General features: G+C 40.9%; 1 protein-coding gene across 6 annotated transcripts in view; it reads left to right on the top strand.

Moving 5' to 3' along the window:
- DNAAF9 (dynein axonemal assembly factor 9) overlaps positions 1-15,218 on the top strand; it is a 134,598-nt gene that overhangs the window by 97,693 nt on the left and 21,687 nt on the right. For all 6 annotated transcript variants that reach the window (XR_012158784.1, XM_073342971.2, XM_073342970.2 and 3 more), the window contains 2 exons: positions 3,136-3,261; positions 5,591-5,628. Coding sequence is in view for 5 of the 6 variants with exons in the window: in XM_073342971.2 (XP_073199072.1) it covers positions 3,136-3,261; positions 5,591-5,628 (164 nt within the window). In the remaining variant the exon portion in view is untranslated. The remainder of the gene's footprint in view (positions 1-3,135; positions 3,262-5,590; positions 5,629-15,218) is intronic.

Here is a 15,218-nt window from a genome sequence, read left to right as displayed (position 1 = left end):
AATCCCACTTCACATATGGTGGCCAACCAAAGATACTGATCTCCATTTTGAAAGCCCTTGATTTTTGGGGGATCTGAGGTAAATCTTGTAAACTACTTTGAGAACTGCAGGTGGAAGTTACTGTACCCGCTACAGCATTGTTTAATTTCTGGAGCGACAACTGTTGTGTTTACTGTATGCATGCAAGTGCCACAAAATACATACTTCTTTGTGTTACCCAGTAGATATCATTTATTTGTAGCGAAGAAAACAATAAGGTACAGCAAAAATGTACAACAGCTTTGTGCATCGTGCAGAAAAGCATGCTACCTGAACAAACATCCTACTTTTCACAATTAATTTTATATTTGAAGGTTGAGATACTGAAAATGTTTTGAAAAATATCCGTAGGGTGGAGTACCATCCCATTCCTTTCCAAGGGAAAACCTATTGTGTGGAAAATTACTTAAAAGCCTTAAAGGTTTTTGCTAGACTTTAATTTTGAATGTCTTGAAAATATTTAATTTCAGGAAGTAAGATGTAATTTAATTCTTTGAATACCACAGTTAGATCTTTCTTTGAAAAAGCATTGTAAATTTATTCTGAACAAGCAGTGCAAAAGGATTTTTAATAAATAATGTCAGGGTTTTGTGATCCAAATAAGCCATTCATTATTTTTTTCCTCAATGTGAACATAAAAGTTAAATTTTTGTGAGTGAGATTTTAAACACAAAAAGAGATATATGTGAGCTATAAGAACTGTTGTTCTGCCTTTGCATGTATAGTACCTTAATAAATCCAAGTGAGGCTAAAGGCTTGTCTACATGAACGTTTTGTTCTCTGCAAGCTGGTGTGTGAATCTACCCCACACTAGCCTGCCACATACTAACTGTCCATGTGTGCTATGCTGAAGCACACTGACAGTTCACTGACAGCTTTGAAACAGGAGTGGATTAAAGTGCATTAATGAACGGATAGCGCATATCAGCAGGGTCCATATGGACTGTTAGCGCACGGCAGGCTAGCATGCGGTAGATTCATACACCGGTTTGAAGCAAACTAAACGTTCACGTAGACAAGCCTGAGTTGTATTTGCTATGAGAACCATAGTTTAGGATTTCATGTCTCTTGGATTTAAAAACTCTCAACCTTTAACCTAAATTTGCATAAATCAAGAAACAAATAAATCTACACATGTTTGGTTTTATGTCATTTGTTCTTATTCAGATAAATACATGTGAACATGCAACAGATTTTGCTGTTGAATGTTCTGATACTCTCTCTGATCCAGAGTGGACTGCGCCCAGCAGAGCATGCAAACTCTGGTTTAGAACTGGTTGTGAAGAACAAAACCATATTCAGTTAAAACTGTCGGGGGAATTTTAAGTAGGCCTTGGTCAGATTCTATTTCACGTAAATGTGCCTAGTCTTGTGGGGGGAAAGCTATTAGATCTTTAAAGAACATGAGTGGATAGAATCTCTGCTTTTATAAATATCCTCTGAAAGATGACCACTTCAACAGCACGCGTTAGCACCATGGTGGGAATTGGTCCGTCTCGAATCAGAAGGAAGGGTGCTGTTTGTTCTGTCATTGGCACCGCACTTGGCAACGTATTCAGGGGTTTGCTCCCCGAGTAATTAAATCTTGTCCGCCCTGTTGCTGCCAGGAATGTAACAGTTTCAACTAGTGAAACGCAAATTGTCTTCACTGATAAATGTTCTAATCCTTTAAAGAAATGTGCTCTTCATTTGGATTTAATATCTATGATTACCTCAGCATTCCCATCAGATAATTTACATGTAAGATTAAATTGAAACAATTTTTTCCATCTTGGTTTAGAAGTAATATTCATTTCTAAACCAGATAATACAGTAGTGGGTACCATTATAGGAGTCTAATGCGACCTAATGCGCTTAGTGGGGACATGCATGATCAACTGTATAAAATCGGTTGCTAAAGATCAACTTCTATAAATTCTAATTCTAATTTCGTAGTGTAGACATGCCTTAAGTCATAGCGTTTCGGCTTTTCAAGTGTACAATATTTGAAAAGGATACTGTTAGGTAAACTCATGTACATTGGTCACCACTAAATTCTTTACTATTTTGTTTTGTCTAGTTTCCATTATTGGGAACATTAGAATAGCGTTCAGTGTAAAGATTCTCATGCTGATTGTTTTGTAGTTTAAGAAAAACTAATGATTTCTTAATATATGCCTACAAATTACCTTGGTGTCAGATTCTTAACTGTTACTAATATATTTTACATTGTTTTGGCTGTGATCACGGTTTGCTTTTCATCATGGATAGTAAAATAGAATAGTTAGGTGAACTTTGCTTTATACCACAGGTAAATTCTCTGGGTTTAGGTTTAAATTTCTAAAACCACATCTCGCCAAAAGTCTGAAGCTGAATCTATGCTAGAGAATTCTAAAAAGTTTGCAGCGTGGGCTGGTAGATCTTAGACTTCCCACATTTTGTTGGGAGTTGAACTCTGGGCATTGATTGGTACAGAGAAACCCAATTATTAATATAATTTGAGGACTTTATTTTAATGCCAGTGAAATAAAGGATAAGAGATAATTTGCCTAAAAGTTAATACTTAATCATAAACTCAGTTTAGTCAATTTCATTTATTTTGTTCTCATGCACTAGTACAATGTGGCAACGTTTGCGTTACAAACACAGCGGAGGAATATTTCAATTCAAGTGGAATGTTTTAAGTCGGAATTCTTAAAGAAATGTCATAGAAACATTTCTGTTGGCATTGGGTTTTGTACTTTCTTTACAAAACCTACAATTTGGACTTCAATCAAATTTATGGTGTTATTTTAAGTCTTCAGTTAACATGCACGTCGTTTGCAGAAGGCATAATGTGAATTTCTTCCCATCTTGTTGTTTCTGTGCCTCTTGAAAGCAGACGTTTACACTTATTCAGTGTTAAGTTCATAATAGTGCATTGTGCAATAGCTGTCAGTAATTTCTGATGGCACTTCTCTTTTCTTTGTGTAAGTAAATATCTGAGTGCCTAAATTTCTTGCATACTGAATTGTGTACCAAGCATTTTCTTAGAACTTTAGTAATTTCTTTTGATTAATTGTTGACATGGTTCTTGTATTTGTCACTTCACACTTCTTCACTTCGTTCTCTTTGCAGATATACAGATGTTATTGATGTTGTACAGGCACTGCAGACTCACCCTGACCCTGATGTGAAGTCCTCTTTCATCATAGGAACAATTTCTACTTGCGTAGAACCACTTAGCTGCTATATGGAACATAGGTACATTAAAAAATCTGAATTGTTTTGTGTATTGTTTGTGTATATATAGTTTGGTCTGTTCTAAAACCTTGTGAGAATGATGCAACCATATTATGCTGTGTTGCTTGTGCACAGCTGAGCTGGCTTACTGTGTTGTAACTTCAATAAATGTTCTTGTTTTAAGTTTACATAATTTTAACAGAGCTTTTAAATGCAGCTTGATTTATACATTTAATGTAGGATTGTCATCCACTGGAAAAGCAAAATTTTGTTCTCAAAAGGTTTAACTTGGGAAAAGAAATTAATGTCATCTGTGGATTATGTAGGAACAAACAAAAAGAGAAACAAATTATAGTTGTTGTTTTTTACAAAGCCCATAAATCATTGTAGTGATTCTTCAGTGAATCTTTCTTATTCCTTCATATTGCCAGACAATAAGAAACTTTTATTTCAGTTTGGGTACCTGATTAATTATTACTTTTTGTTTTCTTAAAGTCAGCTATCAAATGAAGACACTACAAATTCAAGATGTGAATTTTCTTGGTTTCGAATTTTACAGAATATAGTGGCAAAAGATGGGAGAGGAAATTCTGGAAGTGTTAGTTGTGCTTCTTAGGTTATTTTCTTTAAAATTGGCATGCAGCCAAGCAACTAACACTTTAAATAGCAAAATACACTTCATAAACTCTTCCCATGTGCCCAGTCCAAACTGCAGAGATGACAAAAACTTGATACTTTGTTAAAATGCTTTTCAAGGGATGTGGAACAGAGCTGATTTTAAGACTCCGTGATCCTAGATATAAGCACTACACACCATTTTTACAGCTATTTGTGATCTCAGTAAACAGATTGGTGAATTGAAACACATGAATTCTATCTCTTTCAGTAAATACCAAGTGCCTCCACCATAATCTTTCAATTTGACATAGATAATGTTAACCACAAATGAAGGTTATTACTATAAATATTTCATTAAGAGTATGATGAAAGAATTGCAGGTTATCTCCTGAAGTGAAGTAGCTGTTGATGGCAAAGACATAGCCCATGTAGTGTCTATTTCTGCCTCACTTTGAAGCTTCCTTCTGTAAGAGCTTGCAAAAGAACAGAATCTGGCAGACCTAAAATGGCTTTATGCTGCAATTGGTCTTTCTGAGTATGGAAGCTTTGAGAGTTCCAGAAGAGTACATTGTGTCTTGCTGTCTGATCTGAATCTTTTGTATTTACAAAAAGAACCTCTTGTCCTCCAAAGTTTAATTACTGTAGGTATCCAATGGAGGGCTTTCTTTTGTTCTAGAATATTACCCCTTTACTTGAGCTTGTTACAGGTTTGATGAAGTTGATAAATGGTGTCACTGCTGTGCATTTTGGTAAAATGCACCAAATACAAATCCTGCCCTAAAAAGCTTATGATGTATTCTAAAGGCACAACCCAGAAATACAACAGTAACTCATGTTTAATACTGCACCTTTTCAAAGTATATACCAATCTTTTACTAATTAACTCAGTGTAATACCAGATAGACGAAATAGAACAGAAAATAGTCCCTGAAACAAGAAAGCTTCATAAAATTAGTTTTCCAAAAGTGCTTAGAGGCAGGGAGACCACTTAGTAAACATGACTTGGAAGGCTATTCCAGGCCATGGGATAGCATAAAAGAAGTCTTGAAGATGGGTCAGGGTGGTGACGCCATGTTAAGTCTAATAGTAGGCAATGTTCAAATGACTGGGAGTCTTCAACTTGACACAAAGATTATTCTTGTGTTAGGGCTCGATTTAGATTATTGATTAGATGTTGGATACCTAGTCTCAATCAGTTTATTAATGAAAGATAAATCAGTGTTGTTACAGAAAAGGTTAATACTTCATTCAATCCTGGGAGCAGGTTTGCAACTGACACTTGCTGTTCCAAAGTGATTATAAAAACTACCTGCTATATTAGCTATTTACCACAAACTAAAATCGTTAATTATTACAGACCCTTCTTATCTGACCTAGTGTCTTCCTCCTGTTTTTCAGGGTGTAGACACCTACCCCAATTACTTCTAGCACCTTACCTAGTTAAAGACACCTGTATTGATTATCCCAATTATCCTAGCACATTTTTTGTATTTTGCATCACTTCTGAAAGGTTCTGCATATGAAACAAGGGTTACATGTGGTTCACTTGCTAATAAGGTTTCACAGTGAAGCTTCTGTTAAATGAAAAGCATGCTTGAATTTGAGTCATAGTTAGTATAAATGCAAAGAATAGAAAGCCGCCTAGAAATAGATAGTATTGGGTAACTGTTGGTAGAGAGCAACAGTTTGTACCGTAATTTTTAACATTAAGATTTCTTCTTTAATTTTCCAGATTCCTTTTTCCTAAATTCCTGGATCAGTGTTCACAAGGTAATTAAACTTTGTTTTTTGGGAAATGATGCAGAACAAAACCTGTCAATACCTGGGCTTTAAATGTTGCTTAAAGCAGGCATTTCTGACTTTTTCAGCCTAAGGGCCAAACATGTATTTTGCAGAACTGTCAAGAGGCCAGTATGAATACTTTGAGGTACATTCTTTGTCCTAAATAGTTGCTTTCGATGCCTCTCTCTCCACAATAGATCACTTGGGAGGGAGGAATGGCTGGAGAATAATGCATTCCAGCTATCCGCAGATGGAGTGTGGTCCCTAGGGCGCTGTTGTCAGCCAGCACAATGTAGAGCAGCCTCCTGGCTGCTGTAACCTGGGCTGACAGAGAATCAACAAGCAAAAACTAACTGTTAGTTCTCGGTTCCTACTAATGTCCTTCTCTCCTGGACCTCAGTGAACGGAAGGGGTGTCAGCCTTTCCTGGGCACCCCTTAGGCTCAGGCAGAGTCAGGCATGCTCTCGTAGCCTAGTGCAATTTAGAGCTAGCCTCTTTTTCCTCCTTTGTGATGCAGCTGGTGGGGGCACATGTGAGCTGTGCAGTTGAAGGTGTCCTCCCACTTCCTTCCTTCCTTCCCTCTCATCCTGAGCCCCTTTCCACCCCCACACCCTCCAACTTCCAAACAGGAATTATTCAGATGCTTCAGTTTAAAAAGCAGAGCATGGCTCATGGACTAAGTTCCCTCTAAGCTGTGTGGCTGCTCAGCTGCCCATTAAGCCCTGTGCAGGGGCTCAGGGCTGGGGCTGGGAGAGCCACTCCCTGCCGGCCCCAGCACAGACCTGCCATGGCCGGGGGAGAGGTGCCCCTCCCTTGGCCAGGCCCAGACCCAGGCCTGCTAAAGCTGCCACGGCTGGGGATAGGTGCCTCTCGACCAGTCCCAAGCTGCTGGCGGGAGTCCTCTTTCCCCACTGCAGCCCCGGGGCAGCCTGCATCCCAAAACCCTCATCCCTGGCCCCCACCCCAGAGACCCCCCTGCACCCCAACCCTCTTCCCACACCATAAACCCCTCATCCCCAGCTCCACCCCAGAGCTCGCACCAACAGCCAGAGACCTCACTCTCCCACACCCCAACCCTCTGCCTCGGCTCTGAGCCCCCTCCCACACTCCAAACGCCTCGGCCCCACCCCCACCACATTAATTTTGTTATGTGCACCAATATGAAAGTGATGTGTCACACATCACCTCCATATTGGTACACATAAAATGCATTCCACATGTGGATGTAAAAAATTAGTGGGAATACTGCTCACGGATCCTCTTTTTTTATTCATAATCAAAGGGCTTGTCTTCGCTACCGGGGTCAGTCAACCTGAGGTACACTACTCCAGCTATGTGAATAACATAGCCTGAGTCAATGTAGATTAGGCTGATTTACCCCGGCATCTTCACTGCACTGCGTTAACGGGAGATGCCCTCCAGTCCACTTACCTTAATCGTCTCAGGACGGTGGAATACCAGGGCCGACTGGAGAGTGCTCTGATGTCGAGTTAGCGGGACTTCACTCGACTTGTTAAATTGACACCCGTTGCATTGATTTGCAGTGGTGTCAATCTGCTTCCTAACTACCTTGACAGTTGCAGGTTAGGCACCGCTACTCTAGACATCATAGAAAAATTTATAATAATTTTCAGTCACTCCACGTCCTTGTGTATTGGACTCAAAGAACTGAGTAAAAATGTGTACAATGTGAATATTGACTTATGAAAGTCACCTGTGCATAAAGGTAAGTATTGAAATTGCATTGAAACCTACAACAGTTATTACTTTTTCGTAATACTGAAAGAGCTTGTGAAAGTAGATTGTTGTCCAGTAGCTGTAGCTAAATAAGAAATACTCTGCTTTAATACAGTATTAACGTTTGATTCTACTCTGAAAAGTGATTAAAAATGGCACCATGTTCAAAAGATCCAGTTTGTGGTGGTATTCAGTCACATCTGCTTGCTTTGAAACAAAAACATGTGTTTACTACTATTTTCTCTGGTCACAATGGGAGGCCAGAACAGCTGTGGGTATGAGTTGGGTTCTGTCCCTTCTCATGTCTCCTCAAGCAAATAGTTATGTAAGTTCCAAATGGGAGACTACATTCAGTAACACCACCTGTGCAATCCCATTGAAAACTATAGTGGTACCTGTTAAACATGTTGAGAATAATGGTGTTGCATAAATTATAACTGTTTTTCTAAGTGAAAAGAGATTTTTTTTTGCCAGCCTGCAAATTCAACCTGAGATATGAAAGTCAGTCTCTGTTCTTACAGATCATGAATGGTAGGAAAGATTCTGCAGACCATTTTCTGCCTTCAGTTACGCCTGTGGAGTTTCACTGTTTTAAACTCCTTTCACTCTGGCCTTGACATATACAGTCTATCCTATTCATATCTATTCAGAATGTTGCTGCAAAGTCCATTTTCCCAGTCTGTTGCTTTGACCATGTCACCCCTCTTTTTGCATCCCTTCTCTGGTTCCCCTTCTCAGTTGCATCAAACATAAGCTGCTTGTCTTCACTTAAAAGGTCCTTTACAGTCAACTTATCTTTCCCCTCCTTACCTCTCAGTTGCTGTTGAGTTGTGGACACTCTGATCAGCCCATGATGCCAGCCTCTACTGCCCACTCGTTTAAATTCTCAAATAAGTACCTTCCTGCTTTCTCTCATGCTTCCTCTCTTGCTTGAGGAACTCCCTGTAAACATCTGCCAAGCTACTTCATTATTTGCTTTCAAATCCCTCCCCAAAGCTTTCCTTTGCCATGATGCCTACAAAAACTTGACAGTGGTTAAGCTGCTGGTGTGCTGTGACCATTGCCTATCATCAGTATTGTCTCACTGTTTCCTTGTCTTCCCCAGTCTGTCTGTCTATCAATCTGTCACTTGCTTTTAAGCTCTTTGGGGCAGGGACTGTTTTCGTTCTGTGTTTGTACAGTCCCTTGTTCAGTGAGGTGGTGATCCATGACTTGGGCTCCTAGGGGTTACAGTAATACAGATAATAACTGGGGACAAATAGTAGTTCTTGTAGCTGTTTTGATGTAGAATTCTGTTATTCCTGTGTCATAACAGACTACATCATCCTTCCCAAGTATGCTCGCTCTTCAGTGCTGAGAAATAGTAGCAAAAACGTTATTTTAACCACAAAAGTAAACTGAAGTGACTCGGGACTCTCAAAGGAAGCAAATCTGAGTAAGAATGGGATGATGACCATTGTGGAAAGTATTATGATGCCATTATATAAATCTGTGGATTTTTTCTTCATCTGAGATACAATGTTCAGTGCTGAATTGCAGAATTAAAGGGAATACAGAAAGGAGCAACAAGAATTAAGGACATGGGAAAATTCTGGTACAAAGATTGAGAAGATTGGGATTGTGTAATTTAGAGATGAGATGAATAGGAAGGGATATGGTCGAAGTATATAAAATAATGATACTGAGAAGCTACAGTCAGAACTTCTATTACCTCTGTTTGTTAGCATAAGAACAAAGAGACAATTAAATTAAAAAGTGGAAAATTCAGAATTGATAAAAAAAAAAAATCCGTATTTAGACGTAATTAGACTGTGGAACTCATTGCCACATGATGTTAAGACCACTAAGTCAGCAAGATTCAAAGAGGGATTGAACATTATGGATAATTAGAATATCCAGAGTTGTTTATAAAAATATTAAAAGTGGGGGGGAAAATTAGAGGAATACAAACCACCTGCTTCAAGCCATTCTATCAGGAGTAAGGAGGAGACTCCCCTGGTGGTAATTACCCAACATCTGCTTGCTGCAGGGTTTCTTGCACCTTCCTCAGAAGTATCTGCTTGAATGGTCATTGTCTGAGACAATTTACTGAACTAGATGGACCAGGGGTCTAATCCAGTAGGGCAAAGCCTATGTTCTGAAGAAGTTGCCATTTTCACATTATTTTTCAGAGGAAAAACTGCACATTTTAAAATAAGGAAATCTGAACACTAAATATAATCAGAGCTGAGTTTTGACTGAGGCATTGTTCTGTTGCCTTTAGGATTTTGCGTGCCTCTGATGTCGCACGTTGTTTTTTCCTCCTTTGAATGGACCATATTTGGATATCTTGCATGAAAACTCCTGTTTTAGGCATCAGTAGGCACAATAGCTTGATCTATTAACCTTTATTACTAGATGTACAGTTCTTTTCCATAGTCTAATCTCTGTACTTAATGGATATGTGTTGCTATTATAAAATCATATTATTTAACATGATTGATACTCACAGTAATTAATAGGTCTGGTCAGAAGTGGATTGGCAGAACTGTGATGGGAAATTTACCCAGCACCTGGCAATACTATGTAACCTTTAAACAGTTCTATTTCAGTTCCTTCCTTGCATAAGCTTTTAAAAATTGCCCAAACTCTTTGACATAAGAGCAGCCAATACTGGGTCAGACCAATGGTCCATCTAGCCCAGTATCTTGTCTTCCAACAGTAGCCAGTGCCTGGTGCTTCAGAGAGAATGAACAGAACAAGCAATCGTTGAGTGATCCATCCCATGTCTTCCATTCCCAGCTTCTGGCAGTCTGAGACTAGGGGCACTCAGAGCATGGGATTGCATCCCTGACCATCTTGGCTAGTAGCCATTGATGGATTTATTCTCCATGAACTTACCTAATTCTTTTTTGAGCCCCGCTGTAGTTTTGGCCTTCATATGGCTATTTGTAGGTGGTGTCGGTTAGAGGGCTTTTAACTTCCCTGATATCTGTTGGAAGACTATTGCAGCAAAACATGATACATCCTGCAGATTCTTAGTATGTGCAGGCGACAGCTTTGAGTCAGAAAGTCGAGGAAACAAGTAGGGGGTCTTCCATTTTGGATCTGGTTTTGACCAACAGTGATGAATTAGTTGCGAATGTGAAGGTGGTCGGGAACTTGAGAGGAAGTGATAATGATCTGATAGTATTCAAGATCCTATGGAAAGGAGCATGTGAGAACAGCAAAACAAGGACAATGGACTTCAGACAGGTGGATTTCACCCGACTCAGAGAAACAGTAGGCGAGGTCCCATGGGAAGACCAATTAGGAAGAAAAGAAGTTGAAGGGGGCTGGCAGTTCTTAAAAGATGCAATACTAGAGGCTCATCATCAAACTATTCCGACACAGAGGAAAGATGTGCAGCCACACTGGCCTCCTGTGGCTCTTCTCAAGTTGCTTTTCAGCAATCTAAAAACCAAAAGGGATACACGCAGGAAATGGAAGGAGGCATGTCACCAAGGAAGTATACCTGGGAATAGCCCAAATGTTTAGGGACAAAATCAGGAAAGTCAAGGCAAAGAATGAGTTACAGCTGGCAAAAAATGTTAGAGACAACAGGAAGCAGTGGATGTATTGTATTAAGCAGTGGATGTATTGTATCTTGACTTTAGCAAAGCTTTTGACACGGTCTCCCACAGTATTCTTGTCAGCAAGTTAAGGAAGTATGGGCTGGATGAATGCACTATAAGGTGGGTAGAAAGTTAGCTAGATTGTCGGGCTCAACGGGTAGTGATCAATGGCTCCATGTCTAGTTGGCAGCCGGTGTCAAGTGGAGTGCCCCAGGGGTCGGTCCTGGGGCCGGTTTTGTTCAATATCTTCATAAATGATCTGGAGGATGGTGTGGATTGCACTCTCAGCAAATTTGCGGATGATACTAAACTGGGAGGAGTGGTAGATACGCTGGAGGGCAGGGATAGGATACAGAGGGACCTAGACAAATTGGAGGATTGGGCCAAAAGAAATCTGATGAGGTTCAATAAGGATAAGTGCAGGGTCCTGCACTTAGGACGGAAGAACCCAATGCACAGCTACAGACTAGGGACCGAATGGCTAGGCAGCAGTTCTGCGGAAAAGGACCTCGGGGTGACAGTGGACGAGAAGCTGGATATGAGCCAGCAGTGTGCCCTTGTTGCCAAGAAGGCCAATGGCATTTTGGGATGTATAAGTAGGGGCATAGCGAGCAGATCAAGGGACGTGATCGTCCCCCTCTATTCGACATTGGGGAGGCCTCATCTGGAGTACTGTGTCCAGTTTTGGGCCTCACACTACAAGAAGGATGTGGATAAATTGGAGAGAGTCCAGCGAAGGGCAACAAAAATGTTTCGGGGTCTGGAACACATGAGTTATGAGGAGAGGCTGAGGGAACTGGGATTGTTTAGTCTGCAGAAGAGAAGAATGAGGGGGGATTTGATAGCTGCTTTCAACTACCTGAGAGGTAGTTCCAGAGAGGATGGTTCTAGACTATTCTCAGTGGTGGAAGAGGACAGGACAAGGAGTAATGGTCTCAAGTTGCAGTGGGGGAAGTTTAGGTTGGATATTAGGAAAAACTTTTTCACTAGGAGGGTGGTGAAACACTGGAATGCGTTGCCTAGGGAGGTGGTGGAATCTCCTTCCTTAGAAGTTTTTATGGTCAGGCTTGACAAAGCCCTGGCTGGGATGATTTAATTGGGTATGGGTCCTGCTTTTGAGCAGGGGGTTGGACTAGATGACCTCCTGAGGTCCCTTCCAACCCTGATATTCTATGAAGAGGTTCTTGAAATATGTCAGACAAAAAGAGAAAGGATGGTGTGGATCCACTGCTCAGTGGAGAAGGTGAGCTGGTAACAGAATATAATAGGAAAGCATGCAAGTCGTGGGAGGTGATAGTACTTCTCTAATCGGCACTGTTTAGGCCTTTGTTGGAGTACTGTGTCCAATTATGGTCACCAGTGTATAAGAAGGATGTAGAGAAACTGGAAAGGATCCAGAGGCAAGCGAAAAAGATGATCATAGGGATGGAATGCAAGCCACGCAAGATAAGGCTAAAGGAACTGGGTATGTTTAGTTTGGAAAAGAGGCGATTAAGGGGGAACATGGTAGCGATCTTCAGATACTTGAAAGGCTACCTTAAAAAGATGAAGAAAAGTTGTTCTCTTTTGCCATAGAAGGCAGGAGAAGAGGCAATGGGTTCAAACTACAGCATAGCAGATTTAGATGAAATCTTAGGAAAAACTTCTAACTGTAGAACAGTAAGACAATGAAATAGACTATCTCGGGTGGTTGTGGAAGGTTCTTCATTGGAAATTTTCAAAAGGAGGCTGTATAGCCATCTGTCTTGGATGGATAGACACAACAAATCCTACACCTTGACAGGGAGTTAGACTTGATGACCCTTGCAGTCCCTTCTAACCCTGTGATTCTATGATTCACAACATCCCCTGGCAATGAGTTCCACAGGTTTACTGTGTGTTGTCTGAAGAAGTATTTCCTTATGTTTGTTTTAAACCTGCTTGTTAACTTCATTGGGTGACCTCTGATTCTTGTGTTTATGTGCAGGAGTAAATAACACTTCCATATTCCATTTCTCCATGCCATTCATGATTTTATACACTTGTATCACATCCCCCTTTAGTCATCTCTTTTCCAAACTGAAGGGTCCCAGTCTTTTTAATCTCTCCTCATATGGAAGCTGCTTCATACACTGTAATTTATTTTTGTTGCCCTTCTCTGTACCTTTTTCAATTCTAATATTTTTTGAGATGGAGTGACCAGAACTGCATGCAGTATTTATGGTGTGGATGTACCATTGATTTATGTAGTGGCATTGATATTTTTTGTCTTATCTATCACTTTCCTAATGGTTCATAACATTGTTAGCTTTCTTGACTATCTTTGCACGTTGAGTGGATGTTTTCAGAGACCTATCGACAGTGACTCCAAGATCTTTCTTGAGTGGTCACACTAATTTAGAGTCCATCATTTTGTATGTATAGTTGGGATTATGTTTTCCAATGTTCGTTACTTTGCATCTATCAACATTGAAATTCATCTGCCGTTTTGTGGTATCCCTTTGTAATTCTTCACAGTCAGCTTCAGCCTTAACTCTATTGAGTAATTTTTGTATCCTCTGCAAACTTTGCTACCTCACTGTTCACCCCTTTTTTCCAGATCATTTATGAATATTGTGACAGGGTCAGGCCAGATGGCTACAGGAGTGTGATAGAAAGTAGATATATTAACCCCAGATTAAGCATGTCCCTTTCCCCTGTCAGGATTCCTTCCCCACTCCAAACTCTAGGATACAGATGTGGGGACCCACATGAAAGACCCCCTAAGCTTATTCTTACCAGTTTAGGTTAAAAACTTCCCCAAGGTACACACTTTGCCTTGTCCTTGAACAGTATGCTGCCACTACCAAGCATTTTAAAAAAAAACAGGGAAAGAGATCACTTGGAGACATCTTCCCCCAAAATATCCCCCCAAGCCCTACACACACCCTTTCCTGGGGAGGCTTGAGAATAATATCCTTACCAATTGGTTACAAAATCATCAGAGACCCAAACCACTGGATTTTTGGCACAATGGAAAAATCAGTCAGGTTTTTAAAAGAAGTGTTTTATTTAAAAAAAAAAAAGAAAGAAAGGTAAAAATCATCTCTGTAAAATCAGGATGGAAAATAATTTACAGTGTATTCAGGTTCAAAACACAGAGGATCCCCCTCTGGGCAAAACCTTAAACGTTACAGAAAACAGGAATAAACCTCCCTCTTAACACAGGGAAAATTCACATAAAACAAAACATAAACGTAATCCGCCTTGCCTGGCTTACCTATACTGGTTGCAATATTGGAAACTTGGATTAGGATGGGTTGGAGAAGATGGATTTCTGTCTGGCCTCTCTGTCCCAAGAGAACAACCACGTAAACAAAGAGCACAAACAAAAGCCTTCCCCCCACAAGATTTGAAAGTATCTTGTCCCCTTATTGGTCCTTTGGGTCAGGTGCCAGCCAGGTTAGCTGAGCTTCTTAACCCTTTACAGGTAACAGGATGTTGCCTCTGGCCAGGAGAGATTTTATAGCACTGTATACAGAAAGGTGGTTACCCTTCCCTTTATATTTATGACACCTGAATAAGATAATGGGCTGTTCCAGAACAATCAGGAAGTTGCTGGAACCAATTAAGGTAGGCTAATTAGGACACCTGGAGCCAATTAAGAAGCTGCTAGAATCAGTTAGAACATGCAAGCTAATCTGGGCACCTGGTTTAAAAAGGACCTTATTTCAGTTAGTGAGGTGCGCGCGAGGAGCTGGGAGCAAGAAGGCGCAAGGAGCTGAGATTGAGAAGGCATACTGCTGGAGGACTGAGGAGTACAAGCGTTCTCAGACATCAGGAGGAAGGTCCTGTGGTGAGGATAAAGCAGGTGCTGGGAGGAGGCTATGGGGAAGTAGCCCAGGGAGTTGTAGCTATTACAGGAGACACTGTAGACAGCTGCAATCCACAGGGCCCTGGGCTGGAATCCGGAGTAGAGGGCGAGCCCGGATTCCCTCCATTCTCCCCATCTCCCTGTTTGATATAAGAGGAGTTGACCTGGACTGTGGGTCCCACCAGAGGGGAAGGTCTCTGGCCTGTCCCCTGACCCACTCGGTGGGTCAGCAGAGATGGCGGGGATTGTTCTCCTCCTTTTCCCCATGCTGGCCAGTGATGAGGTTAGTTGAGTGAATGGCAGGTTTGAGCCACTGGCAAAAGTGGCCAAACTGAGGGCTGCTGTGAATCTCTGAGGTGAGCAAATCCACCAATAAGCGCAGGACCCACCAAGGCAGAGGAGGAACTTTTTCCCAA

The sequence above is a fragment of the Lepidochelys kempii genome, chromosome 4, assembly GCF_965140285.1.
Source record: "Lepidochelys kempii isolate rLepKem1 chromosome 4, rLepKem1.hap1, whole genome shotgun sequence".
NCBI lineage: Eukaryota > Metazoa > Chordata > Testudines > Cheloniidae > Lepidochelys > Lepidochelys kempii.
Note: the sequence above shows the minus strand (reverse complement) of the source record. Positions and strands in the feature narration are given on the sequence as shown.